The 17,722-nt window shown below is 47.2% G+C and overlaps 1 protein-coding gene across 10 annotated transcripts in view; it reads left to right on the top strand.

The window, feature by feature from the left end:
- LOC137425647 (FERM domain-containing protein 4A) overlaps window positions 1–16,310 on the top strand; it is a 68,350-nt gene extending 52,040 nt beyond the window's left edge. For all 10 annotated transcript variants that reach the window (XM_078776919.1, XM_068114275.2, XM_068114274.2 and 7 more), the window contains 9 exons: window positions 7,458–7,596; window positions 7,718–7,862; window positions 7,948–8,078; window positions 8,948–9,070; window positions 9,179–9,404; window positions 11,863–12,016; window positions 14,225–15,180; window positions 15,287–15,389; window positions 15,482–16,310. In XM_078776919.1, coding sequence (XP_078633045.1) covers window positions 7,458–7,596; window positions 7,718–7,862; window positions 7,948–8,078; window positions 8,948–9,070; window positions 9,179–9,404; window positions 11,863–12,016; window positions 14,225–15,180; window positions 15,287–15,389; window positions 15,482–15,584 — 2,080 coding nt within the window. In that variant the 3' untranslated portion in view covers window positions 15,585–16,310. The remainder of the gene's footprint in view (window positions 1–7,457; window positions 7,597–7,717; window positions 7,863–7,947; window positions 8,079–8,947; window positions 9,071–9,178; window positions 9,405–11,862; window positions 12,017–14,224; window positions 15,181–15,286; window positions 15,390–15,481) is intronic.
- The last annotated feature ends 1,412 nt before the right edge of the window (window positions 16,311–17,722 follow it).

Raw genomic sequence — 17,722 nt, 5'->3', positions numbered from 1 at the left:
AGAAGAGATCATGAGTTTGGATGGGGGATGACCTGAGGTAGTGGTGAACTGCTGTGTTGAGTGTAATGGGGTAGAAGAGATCATGAGTTTGGATGGGGGATGACCTGAGGTAGTGGTGAACTGCTGTGTTGAGTGTAATGGGGTAGAAGAGATCATGAGTATGGATGGGGGATGACCTGAGGTAGTGGTGAACTGCTGTGTTGAGTGTAATGGGGTAGAAGAGATCATGAGTTTGGATGGGGGATGACCTGAGGTAGTGGTGAACTGCTGTGTTGAGTGTAATGGGGTTAGTCTAGTAGGAAGACTAGGTCCCCCTGCACCCCCCGGAGATATACTTCTAATCAGTGTTTCTAGATTGGAAAAAATGTGTAGAAAATGACTAGCTATGGCCCCAAGCTGAAAAAATGTCCCACATACCATTTTTATGCAAATTACTGCTGCAAATTTTATGCAAAATTATGCAAATTTTATGCAAATTTTTGATGAGGAGTAGAGTTGAGGGGTCTTTGAGGGCTTCATCGAGGTGCTCTCGGTTGCAAGACTGGGTCATTCTGAGAAGCACAGCAGGGTCAGAGATCATGATGTTCTCCTCCTCAGTGAATCTCTCCATCAACAGCCTCTCCATTGCCTCACACACTGTTTTGAGGCAAAAGAGGGACTTTGCGTAGGCCTTTCCACTGAGAACACCTTTGAGAGATCCACTTGTTACTAGTTGTGCCTCAAAGAGAATCTCTGCATATCCAGAACCACGCATCTTGTGTCCAGTGAGCATCCCGATGTAGTTCATGGATGTGTGGAAGGGTCCAATCGTTACTACATGACTAGCAAATTCATTTGGCCAGCGCCAGATGATGGGAAGGGCTTTCATGCAGACACCCAGATCAAATGTATTCAGGACCCATCTCTGACCCACCTCAGCAGTTGCTGCCTCGGAACGCTTCAGTAGCTCACGAACAACTGCGTTGTCTGTGATCGGTCTGTGCCTGGTGCCTGCATGGCATGGCAATGGCCTGCAGCCTGTGCCTGGGCTAGGGGGTTTCACCTCTGCAACTGGTTCTCCCCCACCCAGCAAATCAACAGTCGACTACTGCACGCCTATCCACCAACCGATCACAGACAACGCAGTTGTTCGTGAGCTACTGAAGCGTTCCGAGGCAGCAACTGCTGAGGTGGGTCAGAGATGGGTCCTGAATACATTTGATCTGGGTGTCTGCATGAAAGCCCTTCCCATCATCTGGCGCTGGCCAAATGAATTTGCTAGTCATGTAGTAACGATTGGACCCTTCCACACATCCATGAACTACATCGGGATGCTCACTGGACACAAGATGCGTGGTTCTGGATATGCAGAGATTCTCTTTGAGGCACAACTAGTAACAAGTGGATCTCTCAAAGGTGTTCTCAGTGGAAAGGCCTACGCAAAGTCCCTCTTTTGCCTCAAAACAGTGTGTGAGGCAATGGAGAGGCTGTTGATGGAGAGATTCACTGAGGAGGAGAACATCATGATCTCTGACCCTGCTGTGCTTCTCAGAATGACCCAGTCTTGCAACCGAGAGCACCTCGATGAAGCCCTCAAAGACCCCTCAACTCTACTCATCAAAAATTTGCATAAAATTTGCATAATTTTGCATAAAATTTGCAGCAGTAATTTGCATAAAAATGGTATGTGGGACATTTTTTCAGCTTGGGGCCATAGCTAGTCATTTTCTACACATTTATTCCAATCTAGAAACACTGATTAGAAGTATATCTCCGGGGGGTGCAGGGGGACCTAGTCTTCCTACTAGACTAGGTAGAAGAGATCATGAGTATGGATGGGGGATGACCTGAGGTAGTGGTGAACTGCTGTGTTGAGTGTAATGGGGTAGAAGAGATCATGAGTATGGATGGGGGATGACCTGAGGTAGTGGTGAACTGCTGTGTTGAGTGTAATGGGGTAGAAGAGATCATGAGTTTGGATGGGGGATGACCTGAGGTAGTGGTGAACTGCTGTGTTGAGTGTAATGGGGTAGAAGAGATCATGAGTATGGATGGGGGATGACCTGTGGTAGTTGTGAACTGCTGTGTTGAGTGTAATGGGGTAGAAGAGATCATGAGTTTGGATGGGGGATGACCTGAGGTAGTGGTGAACTGCTGTGTTGAGTGTAATGGGGTAGAAGAGATCATGAGTATGGATGGGGGATGACCTGAGGTAGTGGTGAACTGCTGTGTTGAGTGTAATGGGGTAGAAGAGATCATGAGTATGGATGGGGGATGACCTGTGGTAGTTGTGAACTGCTGTGTTGAGTGTAATGGGGTAGAAGAGATCATGAGTATGGATGGGGGATGACCTGAGGTAGTGGTGAACTGCTGTGTTGAGTGTAATGGGGTAGAAGAGATCATGAGTATGGATGGGGGATGACCTGTGGTAGTTGTGAACTGCTGTGTTGAGTGTAATGGGGTAGAAGAGATCATGAGTTTGGATGGGGGATGACCTGAGGTAGTGGTGAACTGCTGTGTTGAGTGTAATGGGGTAGAAGAGATCATGAGTTTGGATGGGGGATGACCTGTGGTAGTGGTGAACTGCTGCGTTGAGTGTAATGGGGTAGAAGAGATCATGAGTATGGATGGGGGATGACCTGAGGCAGTGGTGAACTGCTGTGTTGAGTGTAATGGGGTAGAGGAGATCATGAGTTTGGATGGGGGATGACCTGTGGTAGTTGTGAACTGCTGTGTTGAGTGTAATGGGGTAGAAGAGATCATGAGTATGGATGGGGGATGACCTGTGGTAGTTGTGAACTGCTGTGTTGAGTGTAATGGGGTAGAAGAGATCATGAGTATGGATGGGGGATGACCTGTGGTAGTGGTGAACTGCTGTGTTGAGTGTAATGGGGTAGAAGAGATCATGAGTATGGATGGGGGATGACCTGAGGCAGTGGTGAACTGCTGTGTTGAGTGTAATGGGGTAGAAGAGATCATGAGTTTGGATGGGGGATGACCTGTGGTAGTTGTGAACTGCTGTGTTGAGTGTAATGGGGTAGAAGAGATCATGAGTATGGATGGGGGATGACCTGTGGTAGTTGTGAACTGCTGTGTTGAGTGTAATGGGGTAGAAGAGATCATGAGTATGGATGGGGGATGACCTGAGGCAGTGGTGAACTGCTGTGTTGAGTGTAATGGGGTAGAAGAGATCATGAGTATGGATGGGGGATGACCTGTGGTAGTGGTGAACTGCTGTGTTGAGTGTAATGGGGTAGAAGAGATCATGAGTATGGATGGGGGATGACCTGTGGTAGTGGTGAACTGCTGTGTTGAGTGTGATGGGGTAGAAGAGATCACGAGTATGGATGGGGGATGACCTGTGGTAGTGGTGAACTGCTGTGTTGAGTGTAATGGGGTAGAAGAGATCATGAGTATGGATGGGGGATGACCTGTGGTAGTGGTGAACTGCTGTGTTGAGTGTAATGGGGTAGAAGAGATCATGAGTATGGATGGGGGATGACCTGAGGCAGTGGTGAACTGCTGTGTTGAGTGTAATGGGGTAGAAGAGATCATGAGTATGGATGGGGGATGACCTGTGGTAGTGGTGAACTGCTGTGTTGAGTGTAATGGGGTAGAAGAGATCATGAGTATGGATGGGGGATGACCTGAGGTAGTGGTGAACTGCTGTGTTGAGTGTAATGGGGTAGAAGAGATCACGAGTTTGGATGGGGGATGACCTGAGGTAGTGGTGAACTGCTGTGTTGAGTGTAATGGGGTTGAAGAGATCATGAGTTTGGACGGGGGATGACCTGAGGTAGTGGTGAACTGCTGTGTTGAGTGTAATGGGGTAGAAGAGATCATGAGTTTGGACGGGGGATGACCTGAGGTAGTGGTGAACTGCTGTGTTGAGTGTAATGGGGTTGAAGAGATCATGAGTTTGGACGGGGGATGACCTGAGGTAGTGGTGAACTGCTGTGTTGAGTGTAATGGGGTAGAAGAGATCATGAGTTTGGACGGGGGATGACCTGAGGTAGTGGTGAACTGCTGTGTTGAGTGTAATGGGGTAGAAGAGATCATGAGTTTGGATGGGGGATGACCTGAGGTAGTGGTGAACTGCTGTGTTGAGTGTAATGGGGTAGAAGAGATCATGAGTATGGATGGGGGATGACCTGAGGTAGTGGTGAACTGCTGTGTTGAGTGTAATGGGGTAGAAGAGATCATGAGTATGGATGGGGGATGACCTGAGGTAGTGGTGAACTGCTGTGTTGAGTGTAATGGGGTAGAAGAGATCATGAGTTTGGATGGGGGATGACCTGAGGTAGTGGTGAACTGCTGTGTTGAGTGTAATGGGGTAGAAGAGATCATGAGTATGCATGGGGGATGACCTGTGGTAGTGGTGAACTGCTGTGTTGAGTGTAATGGGGTAGAAGAGATCATGAGTTTGGATGGGGGATGACCTGTGGTAGTTGTGAACTGCTGTGTTGAGTGTAATGGGGTAGAAGAGATCATGAGTATGGATGGGGGATGACCTGAGGTAGTGGTGAACTGCTGTGTTGAGTGTAATGGGGTAGAAGAGATCATGAGTATGGATGGGGGATGACCTGAGGTAGTGGTGAACTGCTGTGTTGAGTGTAATGGGGTAGAAGCGATCATGAGTATGCATGGGGGATGACCTGAGGTAGTGGTGAACTGCTGTGTTGAGTGTAATGGGGTAGAAGAGATCATGAGTTTGGATGGGGGATGACCTGAGGTAGTGGTGGACTGCTGTGTTGAGTGTGATGTCCTCACTCCGCCATTGCGTACCCACACTACTGCATTGCATGGCACGCCCATACAAGTGTAGACGCGCGTTTCTTCCTCGTTGCTGTAGACGTTTCGCAAGAGATGCCCACCTTACCCGTTATAATCGCAAAGCATTATAATCTGGCCGAAGAGTGGTTTGAGATCAAACATGGCTGAATGAAAGCCGCACTAATCGGTACAAATTTCCACGTGAAACCGCCCCATTCCTGTCGCCGAATTAAACTCAAATTCCTTGAATAATCCCTCCGAATGGCCTAGCTGGTGGCTTGGCTTAAAATGTGATGCTTGGAATGTCCTGAGGTTTTATTTGCCTCGTGTGGAAGAGGAGTTAAACCACAGTTGAGTTTGGCCTAGCAATCTGACACCATTGTACAATGATTTTATTGTTATATTTCTCGGAATGACAGTTGAGGCCTAGCAATCCGACACCATGCCTTCATCCCTCTTCTCTGCCATAAGTTTCCTCTTTGCCCAAAGATTTCTGTTGGAGGTGTGCGTGACGTCCTCAACGGAATACAAACACAATTGGCTGATCCAGGTTGGCTGTCCCTCACCTCCCGTCTCACGGGTCACAAAAAGCTCCCGCCAGTATGTCCCAGGTCTTCTGAGACTTTTACCCATGAGTCGTCTTTCTCATCCGGCCTCAACTGTGCAAGGCCAAAGGTCGAATATTACAGGTGGGAAGACCTGGTCCAGGTGTTGTGTCCCACATTCAGTATGATGAAGATCGCAATCTTGGGGTTGCAAGACTGACTGAGCTTTTGTTTCGTAAAAGAACGAGGGCTTTGTGGGGCCTGGAAATTTGATTCTGCCTCCGGAAAGGATCGGGGATCGGATGGTGCCATTTCCTCCAGTGTTGAAAGCTTGAACCTAAACCTCATTACTTCAATCTGAAGCCTGCAACATGTTCTACCACTGCCTCATGTAAGGAGGTTTGTGCTGATGATGATTAGCAAAATACATTTTGGCAAACTAATTGGTTGCAGGATCAGTCACAATTTGCCTAGGCCAGCAACATTTGGAAGTTAGCCCCCCAAGGGTAGCCCCCCCCCCCCCCCTATAACCAGAGTGCAATCACATGCGTCATTGTCTCAACCACTTCTTGTCAACTCACCTTTGCAATTTTATTCAACCTGTAGAATTACCTGCCTATTCTTTTATCCTTACTAGCAACGGTACCCGCCCTATGGGCGGGGCTTCAATTGGGAGGCCCAAATGAAAAGGCAAAATATCAGAAATTGAAGCTTTTTTAAATTTTAAACGATTTATATAGACATCCGTTAAATCATATCACATGCAAATCATCAAAATCTAAACAGTATTTGTAGAATTTCAACAAAAGCCACATCACTGTTCATATCGATAAATATTATTCCATCGTGTTTGAAAAAACTGGAAAATTGGGGAAAAAATCCTAATTGGGAAAACAATATGGCCTATTTTACTCCAGGGGGTCCCAGGATTACCCACCCAAAATTTCGTTGCGATTGGTTCAGCCGTTTTTGCGGTACCTGGGAACGGACGGACGGACGGACAGACAGACGGACAGACATTTGGTGAATTATAGTCAGATTCTTATGTGTAGTCAAAAATAACCTGAAATTAATTTGGGAATAACCAAATGGTCCGTGAAATAATTTCTGGCTGGCGCTTTTTTTTGACAACGTTGATAACACCAACATGGCCGTTTCCCATGCGAATGTTGGTACCAACATTTGTGCCACCTTCTTCCTTCGTATGCAACACAGGGTTGTGGGTAGCATCGTTCGCTGGGGGTGTGCCTATGCCGCTGATGGTGCCCCCTGTAGTTTGGAGCAGGAATTTAGAAATTGGCCAGGGTCCCGGCGATAGCTCGTCTGCTATCTGTGCTTATTCGCCACAATCTGCCATGGTCGACTTCACATATGTCCTTTCATCTGGGTTGGAAATTTCTTACTCCCGTGTAAGGTGCTTTCTATGTACTAGGGCATGCCCGTACTATATATAAGCTAGGACGTGCCCGTACGTGGGTGCCCGTTCCTTGCCAAAAAAACAAAAAAAAAAAACATGAATGGTTTGGTCCATTCGCAACGACCACAGAACCCCCCCCCTCTATTTACATGCAATGGTTTGGTCCAAAGCGAACGGTTTGGTCCATTCGATGTGATTCGATGATTCGATGTGAATGGTTTGGTCCATTCGCAACGACCACAGAACCCCCCCCCTCTATTTACATGAATGGTTTGGTCCATTCGCAAAGCCAAAGCGAACGACCACAGAACCCCCCCCTCTATTTACATGAATGGTTTGGTCCATTCGCAAAGCCAAAGCGAACGACCACAGAACCCCCCCCCCCCCCCTCTATTTACATGAATGGTTTGGTCCATTCGCAACGGCAAAGCGAACGGCGAACGGCTAAATCGCCATAGCTCGGTAAGTACTTGTCCGATTAATTTCAAACCTTGAAAAGGCACATCCTCGGGTCCCCAGCAATATACCTGGCAAGTTTCAAGTATATCGGACCGGTAGTTGTCGAGAAACAGCGGTCACAGACAAACAGACAAACGTACAAACGTACAAACGTACAGACAGAGATTACTGGAATTATAGATAGAAGATAGATGTACCAATTTATATTACAAAAACAAGTTTAAACTGGGTGTGTTTGGAGTGAATATGGATTCACCAACAGCACTTTGTTCCACATGATGAAGACCATCAGGACCACGGAGATCATTCAGCTCTTCTGGTGTGGTGGTCCATACGTGGTACGCAAAACCAGCACTTATCAAAGCCATCTGGGCCATGGCCATCAGCCAGCACCAATTTTACCTGGACCGAAAGCAGAGTTTGGTGAGTGCAGATGATCTTCACATTGAAACCTTCATCCTTTTTAAGTGTCGTTTTTGGGTGTTTGCTGCGGTGCAATGACGGACAATCATAGAGAGGCTTGGGATGGCTCTGTGCGCCACAGGCAAAGATTCAAGCTGTCCGAGGCCAGGCAGAGATAGCTGTGGACCTGGACCAGGCCGCGGCTTTGAACATCTCGCGACTTGCCAGCGTGGGCAGCAAGGCCCGGCTCAGCAGCCGCGACAGCCTCAGCAGTCTCAACTCCTCAGGTACAACTGGTATAGGAAAACGAACGTTTGAGGAACGAGTTTACAGGAAACTGTGCGTCATTGTCAAACCATCCTTTCATTGCAGATTTAGGGGGCGAGGACGACCCGATGGTGAAGCAGGAAGCCATGGACACCTTGTGCTCTAAACGAGATGAGCTAATGCGACAACTCGTAAGGTGCCAGGAGGAGCTGCAGCAGTTGTGTGCCCGTGAAGCGGTGAGTGCGCTTCATCCTTTTTCAGATAACCCCGTGACATTGGCATCTGCATGCCTTGATAGAGGCCTACGACAGCCGGTGGCACTTTTTATGGTTCTTCGTACCAACTCTTCCCACCCCGGCAGTTGTTCAGTATGCACAACCCTTCCATATCAACAAAGTGTACAAATGAGATGTCAACTGTGGAATTCACAATCTGACATTGTGAATGGAGCACAGTAACAGTGGTTTAACTTTGAGGGTATTTTCTTAGTTGGAAGCAAGTTGTCTGCACTCTTATGATTGGTCAGTAAAGCTGTTGCTGACATTACAGGTACGACTCATTCCTATTGCTTAAAGTCGCTTCTGTTTTCTGGATAGTCAACAAATCCGGGATAGTGCAAACGACATTTTGAATACAATAAATTGCCCTGAGTGCGCGGACGGTCATCTTGAGGTTGTAGTTCAGACCTTCCCCTGATCCCCCGCATGGCCCTCTGATATGAAATCAAAAAATCTAAGACTGAGCGATCCTGCGAACTGTCGAATGGAAGGACTGTATCGGGTTTCAGAGCAATCTGTTGGTAAACAAGAGACGATTAGGGATCCGAAGTTCCAGGGGGTGACCCCCTTAAAGGGGGTAAACTAGGTGTCACCTCAGCCAGCATTAGGTGTTGGACGTTAAAAGATCCCATGGCATCCTTCGCGAAGAGGAAGCTATTTATTGCTGGCACCATGGCCAAATTTCGACTCAAGCCGACAGCGGCACTGCCACACCTCTGCAAGAACTGATGCTAACCCGCTGCCCATGCTGCCTGTAAATGACGACCGTTTGTTCAATTTGAGTGCTGCTGCTTTGTGATGACTGTCATCGTCTTGCCTTGTTTCAGGAACTTACGGGCCGTTTGCCTCTGCACTCCAAGGACAAGGTGCTCGGAACTCCAAGGACGAGCCCCCACCGGGTGGGCGCTACCTTTGCACTTGACAAGAACAAGCTGCATGGATCTGGACAGGTGGGTAGTAAATGAAATGGCAATGAGGAAAAAAACCCCATCAGAAAAAGGAGACAAATGGAGGAGAAGGTCAAATGAGATGTGTATTCCCATCACACTTTCTTGCAGACAGAGTGTGAGCGACTCGAGCAAGCTTTGGCTGTGCAGGAGCAGATAGTTTGTGCTGCCCGTCAGCGAGCCAGCGAACCAGGCCTTGCAAGGACTCCACGTCGCCACAGACAAGCAGAGTTGAATGCTGAGCTTGTTCGCTTGCAGAAGCTGCAAGAGGAGTTTGATGGATGGAGGGAAAAGGACAACAGTACACCCAACCACCTGCTTTCATCGCCACTGCTACGTAAGAGCCAAAACCAGTTTTATCATAACTTTATTATTGCATCTCCAGATTGTCTAACAAACCCAGATGCAGTAATCAATTTGATCGAGTTCTGGTTATCTTGGTCACCATTCCGACACCATACGAGCCGTGAATATCGTGATATGACCATCTACAACTAATCCACATGCCCTGCTACGTGGTCTAGCAACCCCTTGGGGGTCGATCCTTTGGGACAGGGGGAACACGAGGTTAGGATATCACGTGGCTGCGTGGGAGTGGCCACCCTTCCGGGATTGTAACCCGAGACCCAGAAACTGCTTTAGCAAAATCGATGCCCTCCCGAGACTCTGGAGTCGAGAGCATGGAACGTAGTCGCATCAGGTCCAAAACCAGGCTGGCCAAATTAGCCAGAACAACTCTCCAGCTCCAAAAACCTGAACTGTTGGTGTAAAGTCAATGGATTTCTCTAGAATTGAGATCCTTCCAGGTGCCAGAAACTAAAATGGCAGTCGATGCCGGTCACCTTTTTGTCCATTGTTGTACAGAGTATGTTTTTTTGTTGTTGTTTTTTTTTGTATACATAATCGAGGCTCGTGAAAGAGCTAACATTTATCACACAAACAAATCAAACAGACAAACAAACAAAGTATATAAAAAGGGGAGCAGTAGACAAGATGGGGAGAGAAGGGGAAGCACATAAACACAACATTTGAGAGCAGGGACATCGGGAATGTGTGGGAGGGAGAGGGCTTGGGGGGAGGAGGCGTGGGGGGTGGGAGAAGTATAAACACAAGGACACCAAGGATTTCCAGGAAAGAAGTTGGTATTTCAAAAAAGGTTTTGGATGGGGGAAGATAGGAGATGGTGGTGAACAGCTGATTTAAAGACCTGGAGGGAGGAGTGGGATTGAAGGGAGTGTGGGAGTTTGTTCCAGAGGCGGGAGAAAAGAGGAATGAAAGAGTGAAGGTGAGCAGAGAGTCTTGATTTTGGCAGTTTAACCATAAGAGGGTTGCAGGCAGATCTTGTGCGACCTTTCGGAATATTTGGGGGACAGAGCCCAGAGAGAGCTGGAGGAGCAAGGCCGGAGAGGAGTCGGTAGAAGACAAAGACCACCAACCTGCCTGCGGTGAGTAAGTGAAAGGCCCTCGGTCAGAGGTAGCTTCATCACGGGAGATTCCAATGATTCTGAACGCTTTGGTTTCAATAGCGTTAAGACGAGCTAGGTGTGAGGCAGGAGCACCAGCCCAGAGGGGAGAGCAGTATTCCATTGAGCTGCGGATGAAAGTCTTGTATGTGGTGAGGAGCTCAGGTGTGCCAAGGAAGGACTTCGCACGACGGAGGATGCCCAGTCGGCGACTGGCTTTGGAGGCCAGATTTGAAATGTGGTTTTCCCAGGAAAGATCATGGCAGATAGTGAGACCCAAAAGCTTGAGTGACAGAACTTCTTCAAGAGGATTGTTCAGAAAGTGGATGGGAGGGTTGTCCAGTCGGTCTTTTCGGAGAGACATCGTAAGAGTGTGAGATTTGTCAGGATTGAAAGACATGTTCCACTTGTTTGCCCAGTCTGTGATTTTGTCCAGGTCTGCAGAGAGTGAGGAGGCTGCAGACTGCCGATCTGAGGGATGAAGAATGGAGCGACAGAGAGTGGAGTCATCAGCAGATAGAGGATTTTCAAGAGTCGGAGAGATCATTGATGAAGACCAGGAAAAGCACAGGGCCCAGAATTTCAAAACCGTATAAGTCTGTCAGCATTTCAAAAAATTCATTGGAACTTAGCGTTTTGTCACGGAGCACCTCGTAGAGCCTGATAATATGCAATACCTATTGTATTTTCCATCTGGATAGGAAGACATGGTCCATTGTTGCAATTGTCCCTTTGTGTGACAATCGTACACCTGATGCGTCACTTCTGCTTGCTGAACAATATTCTGAAGATTTTATCGAGCTGCTAAGTCTTGAGTTTTTAAAATGCCTAATGGACACCTCCATCAGACGATCTTCATTTAGGGACAATCGAGTTGCATAGTTTACAGTGTCATGCCCCTTGTGAAAGTACTTAGACCCTTGTACGTTGTCAATCCGTGTTGAAGTGGATTCCATTCGGAATCATCCATTTCTCATGTATACCGAACTGATAATGCAGAATACCACACGGGCAATACAGGACTTTCGATATAAGGCAATCGTCCCCCAACGCATGGCCGCACATGCACAGAAACCCTTGGTAATGATGGTGACTGGAGCATAATATATCGTTATGGTACCGGGTTCCAGGGTCCTCAAGAGACATGCTTTTCCCTGATGCAAGCAGCCAATAAGGTTAAAAAACAAACAAAAAAAAACGTACACTTCACAATCACTGAAGGATGGCTACCTGTCATGGCACAGGGTAATGCAGGTCCTTTTTAAGAACGTGTTTGTTCATGAGGAAAATTATCAATTACACATTCCTCCTGCTCTTTGAAATGTCTCGTAGATGATCGATTGGCTAAGCGGCGGCCCTCACTTCCCGTGAAGACCTCAGCCACAAGTCTGTTCGGTCAAGGAAAGCAGAACCATACATCTAACGCTTCCTTCTCTCCGCTGTCACTGGGTCGTGGAGTCCAACGCCTGTTCTCCACTGTCTCAAGGTGGGTGGAGATCCAATGGAAGCTGATGGAGAGTCTTCTCTTAGCTTCCATCTGTACAAAATGAGATTACTGCTACCACAACATGTAATGCATTTTTATACACACACACATATATACATATACACACACACACACACACACACACACACACACACACACACACACACACACACACACACACACACACACACACACAAGGATGCAGTGGTCACATCCAGTCAAAACTGAACTTTCCCTTCTTGTGTTCCATTTCAAGACTCGAATCACAATGAGATTTTTACAAACAAGATCTTGCCAATGGAGCTCAAACTGGTGTTGATGGAAAATCTACTCAAACTGGTGTTATTGGGGAACCGAAGGGGTCATCTATCTATAATTCCAGTAATCTCTGTGTGTCTGTGTGTCTGTGTGTTTGTCTGTGACCGCTGTTTCTCGACAACCACGGGTCCGATATACTTGAAACTTGCCAGGTATATTGCTGGGGACCCGAGGATGTGCCTTTTCAACGTTTCATATTAATCGGACAAGTAGTTACCGAGCTATGGCGATTTCTTTACCAAACTCCGCAAGCCGTTCGCTTTGGACCAAACCATTTCATGTAAATAGAGGGGGGGGATTGTCACCGTACTCGCAAGCCGTTCGCTTTGGCTTTGCGAATGGACCAAACCATTTCATGTAAATAGAGGGGGGGGGGGGGGGGATTGTCACCGTACTCGCAAGCCGTTCGCTTTGGCTTTGCGAATGGACCAAACCATTTCATGTAAATAGAGGGGGGGGGGATTGTCACCGTACTCGCAAGCCGTTCGCTTTGGCTTTGCGAATGGACCAAACCATTTCATGTACATAGAAGGGGGGATTGTCACCGTACTCGCAAGCCGTTCGCTTTGGCTTTGCGAATGGACCAAACCATTTCATGTAAATAGAGGGGGGGGGATATAATTTTAGATATATATATAGTACGGGCATGCCCTAGTAAACAACAATTGGGCCAATAGGATGGCCTAGAGGTACGCACATTCAACTCCAAGCTGTCTAGCCTGGGTTTGAATCCCGACCCAGCTATAAACTGTCATCCCGGTGTTTCACCAGTGTGTGTGCCGTCCCTCGGATGGATGTTAAACAGGCGGCCTATCTGTTGGCATACAAAGATCCCAAGGTGTCCTTCACAAAGAGTGGGCGAGTTGTCGCCGGCACCATGGGCAAAACTCCAAATTCCTGCCCCAACTCCTTGCGTCAGAATGGTGACCTGACCAGGATTGTGCTTCCTCGCCATTCAAACTGCCTCGGTAGCCTTATACGCTTGCCAGTGCGAGAAGGGAACCAGAGATAAGTAATAAGTACAGATACATTCAAAGTACACCGCCCCCATGCCAAATAAATAACATCCTTCAGCACGAGGCATTGCCCGGGGTACCAATGGCTCCCGGAAATGCAGTCGTGCAGCACAGAGACAGCATTGGGAGGGAGATATGTACAATTAATCGATTGATTAATTGCGTAATTAAATAAATAAAAACCATAAAAGAATTAATTTCGTAATCAATTGGCTAACGGCATTCCTAAACCACCAGTGTTTCATCCAAAGTTGTAACTTTATGAAAATTAATTAAATATAATTAATCAAAAAATTAATTGATTAATCAATAAATAATTAATCACTTATTTAATCAATAAATCAAAAATATCCTTGATAGCCACATCACTTGGTCACTGTCATGTCCAAATATCAGCTTCCTTGCTCAAAAGGTGCCCGAGATAATGCCCAGATGAGAAAGGAAATAAATAAGTAATCAATTGATAAATAAAAAACCAAAAATACCGTTTTTGCCAAAGCACGTGTTCACTATTATGCTGAAAGTTCAGCTTCCGAGCTCAAATGATTGGTGAGATATCGCCCGGACAAACAAACAAGCAAGAAAGAAACCGGAGTGAAAACAGAGTACTCCCTTTCAGCGTGCGTCATTGCCGAGCCCCCTTCGGTGCCCGGCGATGACGTCATGCAGCGCCTGGAGATTGCACAGGAAACGAGCGATGTACAAAAATGGGATACAAAACCAGGAACTGTCTTTATCTCCGCAAATGGAATTTACATGACTGGAGTGGGTTGCAAAAATAGCCAAACATAAACTGTTGGAAATCATCAAAAGTGTATTCGGGTTTTTCTCTCATTTTGCCCCCGTCCTTCCCCTCTCCTGATTGTCATTGAAGGAATTCCCCAGACCGCTCTGCATCTCATACATCAACTCCTGACCAGTTCATCCCAAAGGAAGCGGGCAACAAAAGATTCCACACTGCACCTTCAACACCCAACCCTTCCCACTCACTTCTCACAGTCAATGGGTCAGAGAATCCAAGCCACGTGCGCAGAAGTTCTGCATCTGGAAATTGCGGCAGTCCAGATCCGGCCACTTGGAGAGACGCCGCGGAAACTAGTGGACGGACAATGGTGTCAGCATTCTCCTCCTTGTCTCAACACCAGATTCCAGCTGTTCCCCGCTGTGGAAACACTCCGGTGTACTCGTATACGTTGGGACGTGTCGGATCGGTACGGGATGCACCACGGAGCAGGCTTAGCCTTGCTGTATCTGGCAGCGTCCCAGACCTAAAGACCCCGCCATCTTCACAAGGTAGCACTGAAACGGGGGACAACCCAACGCATGCGAAGAAAAGCGGCACCTCGAGCCGTTTACGACCAGAATGGCAAAGGAACAAGGAGCCCGCCGCCCTTCAACCTTGTGACGCATATGTGCGGACACTGACTCACACTGGCTCTTTCAGAAACAAGGTCTTCAACTCAAACACTTCCATATCTACCCCCGGATCATCGGTCACAAAATTACCCGGAGTGAGCCGGTCTACTCCGACGAGGGGACTAGGCCGCCCACCCATCCATAATGGCCCCTCACCACGCACACGTTGCACAAGTCCAGCACAGGATGGGGGGCGAAGTACAGCAGGCCGACGTAGTAGAGGTGGCGAAGGTACCACCATCAAGATAGTGCGAGTACCGTCTGAACGAGAGGTCGCGCAAGACGGACTGAGGAAGTGGTACGAACGTCGACAACAGACGGGTCCGGAGACCGAGAGGGCATTACCCCCTCTTTGCCCATTGGGTCAGGAACCGCCCCACAGACGAGCCCAGCGGCAGTTATCGGAGCCTGCAGGTAAAACCATACCTGTGCAAAGCCCCCTCTCCACAACTACCCCTCAAATAGCAAACCACACACCACCACCTGTAGGTTTAACTGGCTTGTTTCACATGTTTGTCAGGTTGGGACATGGATCAACGGCGTGGCAACGTCCTTTTTGCATCTCAAGTGCGAAGCTCGGCACAGGGTCAGCCTCAAGAGTCTCGGCCTGTTCCCCCAACACGGTAAAGACCATTTCTTTTGATTTCATCGAATTTCTTCACTCATTTCACACCGAAGGATCAACACTCACTGTATACCTCGTTCTTTTTCCCAGGAGGTTCCGCAGCCCTGCCACCTCCCCAGCAAAAAGAGAAGACAGGACAGACAACGTGCGGAGCCCAAAGACGAGAGCCCCGTATCCAGGTACTCTTGTATGAGCAGGTGCATGCAGTCCGGCTGGTTCGGAATTGCCAGGTGGTGAACACCCCTCACAATGAATGATACCTTCTTTAAGATGCTCCGACTGTGCATTCCAAGCTGTTCGGGTACATTTCTCCAGTGGCGCAGCAAATCGTCGGGTGCCAATCGTTGAGGACCTTGATGACAAAACCAGATCGGGTGAGATCGAATGATCAATTAACAAACTGAAGAGGATCCAAAACTCAGAGGAGGAATAATAAAGATTGATGCCAAGGGCTATTGGAAGTCAGAAGTTTACGGATCCAGGAAAGTTCACGTAGCCGTTACATTTCCTGGAAGATAATCTTGTGGTGCTGGGATGAAAGGAATGAAAAGAAAATGGCTTTTAGTAAAAAAACAAAAAACAAATTTTTGGGAAAATGACCGCAAGTCCATGACGTTCGACACGGAAAGACGATCGCTTCAGTCAACAACTTGAACTGCAGCCGTCGACTCAAAAATCTCCACACCTTCGATTTGCAATAACTACACTCTAAACAGGTTTTGATAACTCCAATTGACGAGTTCATTGTTTTAATTTATTTAAATGTTAACATTTTACCTTATCCCAAGTTTATTTAAAATGAGCTCGTTTCCAGTATTTCTTGGTAGCATGTTTGTGTGTATGTATGTAAGCTGTCATATCACCACATGGAGGTTTACAAACAAAACCATTTGTGGATAAAGGTGTTTCAGTAAATCAATGTTCTAATTTCCGTTCATCATTTATCAGTGTTAAACCAAAATTGGTATCTTACGATAATTCACCAAATGTCTGTTCGTCTGTCTGTCTGTTCGAAGGTACCGCAAAAACGGCTGAACCGATCGCAACAATATTTTGGGTGGGTAATCCTGGGATCTCCTGGAGTAAAATAGGGTATATTGTTTTTCCAATTTCAGCTTTGGCCTCCAGCATTTTCGGGTTTGGACTCCCGCATAACGTTATTTTCCCGGGTGCCGCACAAACGGCTGCACCGATCGCTGCACAGCTGCACCGATCGGACTCGGTGACCTTGGACAAAGACCTTTTATAAGGACTTGGGTTGAATCCCTGCATGAGAGAATGCCAACCCCCTCCCCGCCATCGTCATCTCTCCAACTCACAATCCCACGAGATATGCTGAAAGGACGACCCAAAACCAATTATCTTCTTTTTGATTCGTATATAAACTTCATTAAAAGTAAATAATGACCTCGGCCAAAGTTCAAACGACGTGAGTTTAATCTCTACATGAAAAAATTCCACATCGCTATTTGGGAGGTGTATATGCTAACAGATCGCTGTCTCCATCGATCTTGCCGAGAGGCCGTAACACCTATTGGCTCAAAATCCTTTTAACTGTTGACTTGGTAGTTTTTACAATGAAGGAAACATTAACAATGTTGTTAAAAGTTTATTTTGTGATTAATTTGATTGGAGCTATGCTGTTTGGAATGAAAAAAGAGACATCGAGTTCAAGTGAATGACGACATGCCGTGATGGTTTCTACTTTCTGAACGTGAACTTCGCGGATCGCAATATGCAGATTCGCCACGGTCCCACGATCGATGTTTCTATACCTGAATGTACCCGTTTGTTTGCGAACGGGTACGTTTTTCATGGAAGTCCTTCACGAACTTGCTGTCCATGTCTATTGTGCGACTGAAGGTGCTACAGGAATGTGGAACTTATTGGTTTCATGCTTTAGCATTCGCCGTTTCTGCATTGCCCATTTGCTTCCGGCCTCCCACCTGTGCGTAGCACGTGTATCTCACGAGTAAAGGTAATTCATCACATGCAGCTGTTCAAGCATGTCTTCTTAACGGCCACAATTATTCCCACGTGCTTGTAGGGTTGGTAAGGGCGCGGGGAGTTTGCGGCCCAAGTCTTTCACGAACTGGCTGGCTAATCGTGACGCTCGACTAAGTTGCGAGCACATCAATTTGAAATCTGATCAGGTTGCCGGCGATAGCTTGCCGACACCCTGATGAAATTCTGAGGGACGGCACACGGATTAATATACACACTTGGCATTTAATATGGAATTTTTTTTTTTTGTGTGGGTGAACTTACTTTTCAAGATATCTTGGAACCAAAAGTTCATTGGAATTATGTTGAAATTATTCTCGATTTTGT

Source organism: Myxine glutinosa, chromosome 4, assembly GCF_964187855.1.
Source record: "Myxine glutinosa chromosome 4, kmMyxGlut1.1, whole genome shotgun sequence".
Classification (NCBI taxonomy): Eukaryota; Metazoa; Chordata; class Myxini; order Myxiniformes; family Myxinidae; genus Myxine; species Myxine glutinosa.
This window is presented reverse-complemented; position numbering and strand designations above follow the sequence as displayed.